Here is a 10,528-nt window from a genome sequence, read left to right as displayed (position 1 = left end):
AATATACCTAAATCTGTGAACAACTACTAACGAAAGTCGACAGAAAGTCCTCCCAGACAGCCAAATCTGTTATCTCACCTTTAAATAGTAAATGCAGACCATGTCTGGCACTGGCTGTAAATTTTCTCCAACCCAGCCAAATTACTCTCAACTGTGACCGATAAGTCTCAAGACTAAACATCAATGGACGCTACAGCCATTCAGTTTATTTTACGACATTCTTTTTCTTTTTTGTTAGTCATACTGCAAAAGAGCCTAAAAGCAAACCTGCTTGTGCAGATGGGCATCAGTCACATCCGTCTCTCTTTTGCTTTCATTTTCAGAGCGACGACCCAAAGTTGAAGGTAGGAAAAGAGGTAAATACAACGCGAAAAAATCCAGACGAAATTAAGAGAATCAATAATGAATATCAGGCCAGCAACCCAAGTAATGTCAGAGACAGCAGGAACGTAGTAAACAACTTCCCGCGCCCCCTCTTCTCTTTCCCCTTACTCCCTCCCTCCGTTCACTCCCTCCTCACTTTTGCACACGTTGTTCATAACTGCTGATTTCCCTTTGGCCATTGCAATACTATCCAACCCGCCCACCCCCACATCACTCACAGGAGGACTGGCGTCTGCCCTCAGATCCTCTCCGGGGCTTTCGCTCAAGCGGTAATAGCGCAGTCATGCTCGGGAGGGGTTAGGAGCCAGATTCCTTTACTACTGCCTTTAGCTTAAAACACCGAACGGCTCCAGCGGTCACAAACAGCTGCCAGCCGGCGACCTCCGGTGAAAGCGGGGCTTTTAACGTGAACGTCTGATAAACGGTATGATTGACAGTCGTCGATCATCCCCAGCTCGATGAAATACGTTCCCTTATTATTAGAGGGCCTTAAATCCCAGCTCATTCAATGTGTGTGAAAATTGATTCCACTCTACGAAACAAAACGTGCTGATCAAACCAAAAACCAAAAACCCCGTTATCTGCATGCAGTTTCCTGTGCAGGAAACACCGACCCTCCAGGGAATAAGTCCCTCCATCAACAAATTCATCCACGGTCAGTCGTCATCACGAAGCCCGACATCAGACGCACGCTCCCGCCGCCAACGAGTCAAACCGCACGCGGTCACGGGAACATTCTACGCAGCATCCACGCGTGGGTAAACAGCGGGCTTCAGGTGTGACTGACGGAGCAGGAGCAGCGAGCGATGCGGGTCAGTTCCACCTGCAGCAACACCGACATCATTCACAGCAACTCACCTGTGTGACTGTCCAGGAACCGTCCTCACATTATCCGGCTCTTTTTACTCCCTTCATTCGCATCAACGCGGCGGCCTCGTAGCATAGCTTCCAAGTGCTGAATTATGAGAATCAAAAGATGAAAAATGACAAATTTAGGTCTCCTCAACGCTTTTTTTTTTTTTTATCATCAAGATCTAAAAAATAAATGACTGTAAAACCCCTGAATTTCATTAACATTAAATGTTTGTGCTGTTTGTCAAATATTGAGTTAAATCACTGCACGAAGCTTCTGACTAAACGCACAGAAACATGATTGACGTGAACATTGTCACCTTCAAAAGATAAAAGTTGCGACGGGCTTTCCCCGAGTGAACGCGTGAAGACGCGTCAGCGAAATCCAGTTTATCTGAAGAATACCTCATCAAAGATGCGCGTTTTATTTTTATTGCAGGCTAGCAGTTGCTAGCAGTCCAATAATAAAGACACCCGGCGCTACATCTCGCATCAATGGCTAACTAGCCAGATACCAGTAGCCGCTTTGAGGACGATTTAACAAACATTCGTCCAGCGTAGCTTTAATTTGCGTTCCGTTTAGGCTGAACTGGTGTCATGGACGCAAATAGCTTTTGGTAGTATTTGCGTAAAACGGACGGACCGCGGGGCGTCACGTTCCCGTGTTAACGCTACTACATCTCGGCTACGACGGCTAGCGATGCGCTTAGCATTTAACCCGAACCAGAAAAAGAGAAAAGGGTAAAAAAAAAAAAAAAAAAACACCTTCCGACGTCGGTTCCGAGACGAACACGCAGTTAGAACCGAACCGAGACACACACGGGAGGAAAAGGTGGCGAGTTATAATCCGGCGGTAGAAAATTACAGATGCGCCCGTATCGGTTATTAAAAAAAAAAAAAAAAAAAAACACCAACTGTCAACAAAATGGCGGCTGCGTTGAATCAACAGAGACTCGAAATGGATCTCCCTCTATTCCTCGCTCCTCGCGGCGAAATGTCCGTCTCCTTACAGCAGGTTGGATCCGCGAAGTCTCCGGAGACGCTCAATAGTCCGCTCCGACACGCCGACGGCTGGGCCTGGAAGTGTCGCTCGACCAGCGGGCCTCCATGTCTGCTCAGCCCGTATCGCTACTCTGTCAGCGCAGCACGGGCATTCTCGGTCCCCGGGAGGAGGAGGGGGAGGAGGGGGAGGAGGGGGAGGGGCCGAGGAGGGCGGAAGCGAGAGCAGAGGAGAGAGAGGGAAGAGGAGCGGAGAGCAAATGACGGTTTTACGCGCTTCCTGCGGTTCTGGTCATTGACAAAAAAAAAAAATGTCCCGAGTTACGTCATCCGACTATTCTCGTTCTGCTCCGGTTGATGGCGAACATCCAGCCGACCGTCAAACCGGCGGGGTGGGGGGGGGGGGGGGGGTTAACGACCCCTGAAGTCCAGAGATGTTCCGGCTGGAACGATTCATCGATTAATCGGTGAATCGAAAGTCGTTTTTACATTCCACAGCAAACGTGAGCTTTCATCTGTTTTCAGCCGATTCGTAAAATACATGATTCATTAATTAATTCAATAAAAATACTGTAAAAAATAAAATAATTTTGTTTGTTTGTTTTTTCCCCCAAGAGCTTCCTGCTCTGAATTAAATCTGGTGTCTCTGTCTTTGTTTTTTTTCACAAAACCCCTCCGGGCTCCTCGCCGTCATTGTTTAATCCGCTACAGCAGTCCTGACCACAAAACACAAACGGTACAAGGACGTGTAAGACAGACGTGTTCACCAAACTGGTTATTAAACAGATTGATCGCTCGGCTGAAGAAAGATCTGATGAAGGAAACTGCAGAGGGAAAGATTTAGACTTTAATAACAGAAGACGGCAGCTCAGATACGACATTAGGAAGTGGTTGTAATGCAAAACTGAGAATTCCCATCTTTTGGGCGACCTGTGGACGCTCAGTCGTGATTCGTCGAGGTCTTTTAAGTCATTCAGGTGACCCCCCCCCCCCTCTTAGGGCGGTGAGGTGAGAAGGACACTTCCACATAGTCAGCAAAATGCAAGGTGCAGCTTAAAATGGAAGAGACTGCAAAACATGAAGGTCCTTCGCAGGGGGGGGGGGGTAGAGTTTTCTCTTGAAAACAGAGATGGAGGTAGAGTTTCTCATCCCGTGTCTCAGCTCGCCCGGCTCTCCGGCTGCTCTGTCCCGACAGGCCGCTCCTCCGGGGGCTCCGACCCAGGAGGGGGGCCGTCGAGGCTTTTTCGGCACACGGGACAGGTGTCATGCTGAAGAGAGAGAGAGAGAGAGGAACTGATCAGGCATGAGAATGTTTTCTGATCAGAGCCCCCCCCAATCCCGTCGACCACATCCACTCCTGGGCCTCACCAGCTCCAGCCAAGGCACGATGCATCCACCGTGGAAGTAGTGGAGGCAAGGCAGCTTCCTGACCGACTCCCCGAGGGAGTACTCCTCCCTGCAAACGGGACACTCCAGTTTGCATTCTGGGAAAAAGCAGAAAGAGGAGGAGCTTGAGTCTGCGTCACAGAGAGGAGTCAGATCAAGCAAAATCGATAGAAGATGTAAAAATAGGAGGAAAAGAAATATGGGAGAAAGGAAAGAAAGAAAGCGATGGAGGAATCGAAAAAGGTATAAAAGGAGGAGCGTGTGTCTGATAGAAACCTTCAGGGTCAAAAGTCGGACTTTTAAAAGCAGTCTCCTTCATATAAGACTTTTCATGTGACCTGTTTGTTCTTGAGACACGCAAACCACCGGCAGAGACGAGATCATCCTCTTCTCGGCAGGAGGCGGGCCGGCGTTCTCCAGGTGAGCGGGGGGGGGAGGAGGACAGGCGGTTTGAAGATGGCGGAAGGTAACGGCGCGATGCACGGACTTGATGCTCAAACATCACTGACCTCGGCGACGGCAGCGTCCAGGCCGCCCCGTCCCCACACGTAGTCTCCGGGGTTTCCATGGAGACGCAGCACGCTGGCGCAGAGAAACGAGAAGAAGAGGGAGAGGCTGAAACGCGACGCCGGACGAAGCGGAGAGCAAACGGTGCAAATCCAAAGTTCAAAGTGCGTCTTACAGCGCAGCAGGCGCGGGGGCGAGGCTTCCGTCGCTGGCGAACATGCCCGCCAGGAACTGCTGCACGATCCTTAAAGGGGCAAGAGCAAAGTCCGCTGCAGCGTGGCTTCAACACACACACGCACGCACACACACACACACACGTTACTGTACGTGCACATGCTTCTGCTCAATGAACAGACGCACGCAGCTGCTCTGAGAACAGATGAGGAGCGTCACACACGCTCGCCGCGTTGACTTGCTAAAGGGAGTTTCATATCGTTACTATAAGGACCAGAATACATCAGAAATGCTCCATGAAGGACGGCCCCCTCATTCATGCAAGTTCCTCTTCGTCCAAAGCGGCCTGTCCTCCGATACTAAAGCGTGTGTCAGGACAGCCTCCGCGTCCCGGGTCCCGCGTCCCGTGTCCCGTGTCCACGCACCCTTCCATCGCGGCGTCCGGCGACGCAGGAGGACTCCTCCAATCCGCGGGTCCCTCCCCGACGTCCCCGCCGTCGGACTCCGAGGAGGGCTCCATGAACAGCAGCTTGGAGGAAGACCAGAGAAGCAGCCAATCAGACGACGCCGTCGGGAGGGAGAGGAGCGCTCCACTTTGTAAAAAATGTACCTCTTCTCCGAAAGCGCTCGTTCCGTCCTGCCGAGGACTAGGAAGCAAAAATAAAAGTGTCATAAATAAATAAGTGACGATTGATACCCCGAGAAGATCGTTCCATTTCAACACCAAACCTTCACCTGGAGTCTTCGGACACCGCCTCGATGAAGGGGGAGTCACATCCGGGACACACGAAATCCTTGCAGATAGAACAAAGAAAATGCATTTACTGAATGGGAATTTAAATTTAAAACACGCTACTGAGACCAACCAGTAGGGGGCCAGAAGGGGCCTCCTCTGTGTCCCCACGCGTAAAGTTTTTTACCTGCTGGAGCAACAGACGAACACGTGGAGCTGGTGCCCCCTGAATAAACGGTTCTAGCACCGGCCCTGGGGCGTGGCGATCCGGGGCGCACAGAACTGGACCGGAAGGAGAAACGACTTTGGCTGCAGTCGAGACGCAACTATTTGCGGCTGGAAGGCATGCAGGTGATTCAGAAAGCCGCGTCCGTGCGCGTGCGTGCCGCTGGAGCGCGTGGAGACCCCCCCCGGATCACCTCCGACAACCAGGGACAAGCCCCCCCCCCCCCCCGCGGCGAGACTTCTACATATGGCAACATGAGTCACCAGATCTGCCGTTAATAGACGATCTTTGAAGGTGCTTTACGCACAGAAACAAAGAGCCTTTTGACGCGCTCCGGTGCGCGCAGTGATTAGAATCAATAAATCAATTAAACCGGTTAACTTTAGGAGTTTAAATAAATACAATACCCCCCCCCCCCCCCTCTAATCCCCTCCGTGTGTGTGTGTGTGTGTGTGTGGGGGGATAGGCAGATCAGCAAGTCGAAGTGACTCACCGGGAGTTCGGGGTAAATTTCGCTTTCACAGCGGCGACAGAAAAAACGTTGTTGCGCCTCCGCGGCCTCCGCCATCTTCACGGTGACGTCAGAGCGGCGCGCTCCTGGAGGACCCGGCTGCGTGGCGCTGCGTGGAGCCTCCTCACGTCACGTGTTAGAAATGAACTCGAGTAAATAAATGTTTCGCGAATCGCTCCGTCTGCGAGACGCCGCTGCAGAAATGTATTAGCCTGTGTGACGTCACGGCTGCGCACCCCCCCATCCCACCACCACCAATAATTCTTGATTATGCGTGGATGGCGCGTAAAAGTCCCGCCCCTAAATCCTACTGGCGCGTCCCCCGCAGCTTCCCGTCCGCGCGATGACGTCATTCTGAGTGACAAGCAGCAAACTGGGCGAGCATGACGACATTTATTAAAGCCTCCGCCTCCGCGGTGACGTAATAATCACAAGACGCACACGAAACAGCAACGGGCGCGTCCCAACGCCGGAACAACGCCTTCGTCATCTTTACGGCTAAACAGACATTTTAATTAGAACAACAAAAACAGCCGGTTATTTCTCACTCTGGCATCAACAACAACAAAAAGCTTCGGCTGCATCCTGTATCCATGGCAACCGTCCCGGACCCGCCCCATTTGGCACAGCTTTATTTCACGACATTCAGCGACGCTTCGTGTTAAACATCTTATTTTTCCAGCGCTCGCGCCATCTTGTCTTTCTGGCCGTTAATCGACGCTTGTGATTGGTCGTCTCCCGGCTTGGACGCTATTGGACCTCCCTCTTCCTCATCCCCTCCAGAGCCTCCCCGTCCCGTTCTACCGAGGCGCGGCGAAGGCGCCCTGGGCGGCGCCGGCGGCGGCGCTGGCGGCCGCCTGGCGCACGGCGTCGTTGGACATCACTCCCGTGGCGAACTCGGCCTGGGCCTTCTGGAAGCTGGCGTCCGTCTGCCTGTAGAGGCCGTGCACCTGCAGAGAGAGGAAGGGGTGGAGCACGCCGTCACCCGACAGGTGTAGCGCCTCGTCGTCGTATCGGGGGGGGGGGGGGGGGGAACGACGGCGGCGTCACCTTCTTCAGCATGATGACCCCCATGGTGGCTTGGGCGGTAAACAGAATGGCGTTGGCCATCATCATGGCGCCGACGGGCGCGCTCGTATTTAAAGCAGCCAGGCTCACGACCCACCCGCTGGGGAGAGAAGAGCGAGCGTCTGAGCGTTACCTGGACCCACCACCCGGCTGATCGGCGGGCGTGAACGTCCCGTACCTGAAGCCCCACCCGGGGATACCGATGGCCATGATGACGTAGACGAGCACTTGGGCGAGGAAAACGAAGAAGAAGACAAAGAAGTTGAAGGAGCTGTCACTCCTGGGGGGAGGAGAGGAAACGCGTTTTATTTAAACAGGAAGCGAAGGAGAAAGGGTCTGTTGGGGGGGCGGGGGGGGGTCGTTTCTCACACCTGAAGGCTTTGTAGACGGGTCGGTACCAACAGACGAAGGAGCACGGAGCGAAGAGGATGGCCCAGAGGATGGCGAGGCCGAGGCCGACGCCGCTGTGGGAGGGGTCCACGAAGAACAGGGCCATGGAGGAGACCAGGTTGAAGAGCAGCAAGCAGGTCCCACCTGGACACGGAGAGGGGGGGCCCCCGTCTTAGACACATCGACCCGCGTCGCCGTGACGACGCCGTGACGACGGGACTCACACATCCAGAAGTAGTACAAGACGGTGACGGTGCGCTGGAAGCGCTGGCTGACCTCCAGGCCGATGTCCTGGTAGAAGCAGGGCCCCACGGGGCAGAAGGCCGGCAGCGGGGGCCAGTTGTTCTGGCGAGCTGCTCCGGAGGAAGGGTCAGAAGACCGCGTTAGAGCAACGGCGTCGCCCCCCCCCACACCCCCCCCCCCCCTCGCTTACAGGCTCTCGCCCCCAGGCTGTGCGAGTCCAGCTCCCTCTCCCTCCTCTCCAGCTCCTTGGCCTTCTTCTCCAGCTCCTCCTGCTTCTTCAGGAGCTCCGCCGTCGTCGCGGCGACCGTGGTCTGAGGCGGCGAAAGACACGAAAGACCAGAAGGAGAACGTCCAGCGAAGGATCCGCGTTATGAATCCGATCCAATCGATTCAGAAATTCACCCGCGTGATGCTTTCAAGGCCCGCGTGTGAATTTCTGCACCGCCATTGGCGTGCAGGACGCGTACCTGGGAGTTGTAGGATCCATAGTTGCGCGGTTCAGTGGGCGTCGTCCTGCTGGGCGGTGTTGTTGCAGGTAAAGGAGGAGGCGTGGCTTCATACGGAGGCGGAGGCTGCGGGAAAGGATGGATGAAAGTTTCACCTCATCCTTTTAACCACGACGAAACGTCTGCAGGACGGCGGCGAGTCCGCGTTACGTGGCGTTACGCGGCGTTTCAGTCCGTAACAGCATAATCTGATTATTCCTGCAGCCTCACAATAAAACCGGTCTGTCTTATATACTGCATATACACATACACACACACACACATACATGTACACACTGCTCACCCCTGTCGTGTTATCAAACGGGTTGTACAGGTCCAGCGTGGCGTAGCCCGCGTTGCTGTTGTGCTGAGTCACCGCGGGGTCCTGGAACCAAAACAAACAAACAAACCGCCTCTTGGCTTCATGTTTGTGTTTTGCGTTTTAATAAAAAGCGACAGGCGCGAACTACACACGTCACATGAGCAACACAACGGACACACGCACCTGGAATGGGTTGTGGTCGTCCATCGGTTCCGGTTCTGGTTCTGGTTCCGGTTCTGGTTCTGGTGGATAGCTAACGTTTAGCTCCTACTGCTAGCTGCTGATGCTATCGCTAGTCACGGTGTTATAGCAGCAGAAGCTAGCTCTCTCCTCGCAGATTTAATGCTGCGTTTGTGTTTTATTTTTTAATTCGAAAGTACTGGAACGCGGACGGTTTATTGGGTCACCCGGCTGTCCGCCCCTCCGGTGTGACGGTAAAACTGGTCGCTGCTGCACCGGAAATACGTCCGGATTTCTTTGAATCAAAAAGCCGTCGGATAAATGTGCATAATTTATAATTAATAAGAACTGTTATCATTACATAAGCTGCTTATAACGACACTGTATGCTAACGTAGCAAGAAATAAAAACATAAATACGGCACCGGAAACCGGAATCTGCTTAAATGTTAATGGTTAAATGTGTAGATTGCTGATGTGTAAAGTTTCTAAAAAATACGTACAAAATAAATAAGAGACGCAAAATCGCAAGTACTACCTGACGAGTGACTTGTGAACGCTCAAACCACGCCCACCAACCATCAGGAAGTGAGCAGCCGATGATTCGGTCACGTGACTCCTGCTGCGGCAGCGAGGCACGTGGGACACGAAGGGGTGGGGCCGCATTAGTAAAATTATACATTTATTGATTTTTTATTTATTTATTTATTGAAGACACGATAAAACTAAGCCGGGAAATTACCGTATTTTATCTCAGGGCTGATATAAGATATGTAATATCATTTTTGAGGGATTGTTTAAAGTTTATTTTAGATTGAATAAAAAAGTTTTATTTTATCATTTATCATTGCTTTTGATTTGTAAATTATAATCCCAATAATTTAAACGAATGGTCAGTCTGCAAATAAATCATCTTCATGTTCTCGTTCCGTATTTGAAATTGTTAATTGTGACGTTTATGCCTCTCTTTTTTGTTCCGGTAGATGTCGCCCTTGTTTCTTAGAGAAACGCGGCCCTGACTTCTCCGGTCCATCGGCCTGCAGTTCACGGATCAATGTGAGAATTATCAGATAGTTACTAAAGTGCAGCAACTCCAGTGATCTAAAATAAACTTTAAACACTCGCATTGGATAGAAACACTTCAACATTAATCCTCAAATAAAATCGCAGCGCTTTATCCGCAGGTTTGATTTTCCGCAGTGCTGTAAAATCCCACCGCCCGTGAAGGCCGCATGGCTGAAAGGACCTCGACCTTTCTTTGCACTTGCAGCTCTGCAGTCAGAGGTTGAGCAGCAACGGGGGGGATTACAGCTCTAGTTAATGAGCTACACGCTCCGTGGCTCGATGCCCCGGGACAGTCCGGCCTGCTCGTCATTCTCTCCTCCTGCAAGTCACAAGAATCTCCTTTCATGGAGATCATTCGGCGGCTGAGAGGTTTGTTTTGAGCAGGAAATGAAGGTTTAGAATATTAATCTTAAAAAAAATCAAAGGGTTAAAGGTTATTCCTCGTTACATTCCAAAAAACAGAAGCTTCTCCAATGCGCTGATGAGAATCAGACCGATCGATCCAGATGGCCCAGATTAAAGTGCCGGACTTGGGCGTTTCACAGACGCGCCTTGACCTCACCGCCTGAGGAATGAGCTGGCGGGTCGAGTACAGAAAGGGACCCGGTTCATAAGACAAAGGTTTGGACTTGTGAGACAGAGCCGATGCTTTCCCGACCGAAGGTCGCGTCCCGATTATAAAACAGTTGGTTCCCGGGTCGGTGGCTGACGTCGCACCGCGGTAACTAACGGCTACGGGTTTGGGTTCGTCTCCAGGAAATGAATGGAAGGCTGCTGCTGGGTAATTCCCCCAGAAATGACTCCAGTGAGTTTGTGTGTTTGTGCACTGCCAATATTCTTATTGAGCAAATAGCAGCGAATTTTCCATCATCCCGTCCAGATAGGAGAAGGAACGCTCTCACAAAAACGTCTTCCATATCTGCAGTGTAGTACTTCTGCAGTGAGGTATCTGTACCTTTACCTGCCAGGCAGTACTTCCGCAGTGAGGTATCTGTACCTTTAAC

General features: G+C 52.0%; 2 protein-coding genes across 5 annotated transcripts; both read right to left on the bottom strand.

Moving 5' to 3' along the window:
• Positions 1-3,069: 3,069 nt before the first annotated feature.
• Positions 3,070-5,840, bottom strand: rnf115b (ring finger protein 115b). Of its 4 annotated transcripts, none has more exons than XM_068747364.1 (9): positions 5,755-5,840; positions 5,038-5,096; positions 4,913-4,949; positions 4,728-4,831; positions 4,304-4,408; positions 4,127-4,203; positions 3,960-4,049; positions 3,604-3,719; positions 3,262-3,503 (listed from the first exon to the last, which is right to left on the bottom strand). In XM_068747364.1, exons 1-9 carry the CDS (start codon positions 5,827-5,829, stop codon positions 3,393-3,395), a joined length of 774 nt encoding a protein of 257 aa, XP_068603465.1. In that variant the 5' UTR covers positions 5,830-5,840; the 3' UTR covers positions 3,262-3,392. The 4 variants fall into 4 exon arrangements, with proteins under 4 accessions (XP_068603462.1, XP_068603465.1, XP_068603463.1 ...); XM_068747362.1 differs by having other exon boundaries at positions 3,960-4,035; positions 4,131-4,203; XM_068747365.1 differs by having other exon boundaries at positions 3,960-4,035; positions 4,131-4,203; positions 4,304-4,372.
• A 311-nt stretch (positions 5,841-6,151) lies between these two features.
• scamp3 (secretory carrier membrane protein 3) lies at positions 6,152-8,725 on the bottom strand. The gene is made up of 9 exons (XM_068747078.1): positions 8,464-8,725; positions 8,263-8,343; positions 7,941-8,045; positions 7,664-7,784; positions 7,455-7,583; positions 7,212-7,374; positions 7,019-7,120; positions 6,823-6,940; positions 6,152-6,722 (listed from the first exon to the last, which is right to left on the bottom strand). Exons 1-9 carry the CDS (start codon positions 8,485-8,487, stop codon positions 6,573-6,575), a joined length of 993 nt encoding a protein of 330 aa, XP_068603179.1. The 5' UTR covers positions 8,488-8,725; the 3' UTR covers positions 6,152-6,572.
• Positions 8,726-10,528: the final 1,803 nt, after the last annotated feature.

This window comes from Brachionichthys hirsutus, chromosome 13, assembly GCF_040956055.1.
Source record: "Brachionichthys hirsutus isolate HB-005 chromosome 13, CSIRO-AGI_Bhir_v1, whole genome shotgun sequence".
NCBI classification, from domain to species: Eukaryota; Metazoa; Chordata; class Actinopteri; order Lophiiformes; family Brachionichthyidae; genus Brachionichthys; species Brachionichthys hirsutus.
Note: the sequence above shows the minus strand (reverse complement) of the source record. Positions and strands in the feature narration are given on the sequence as shown.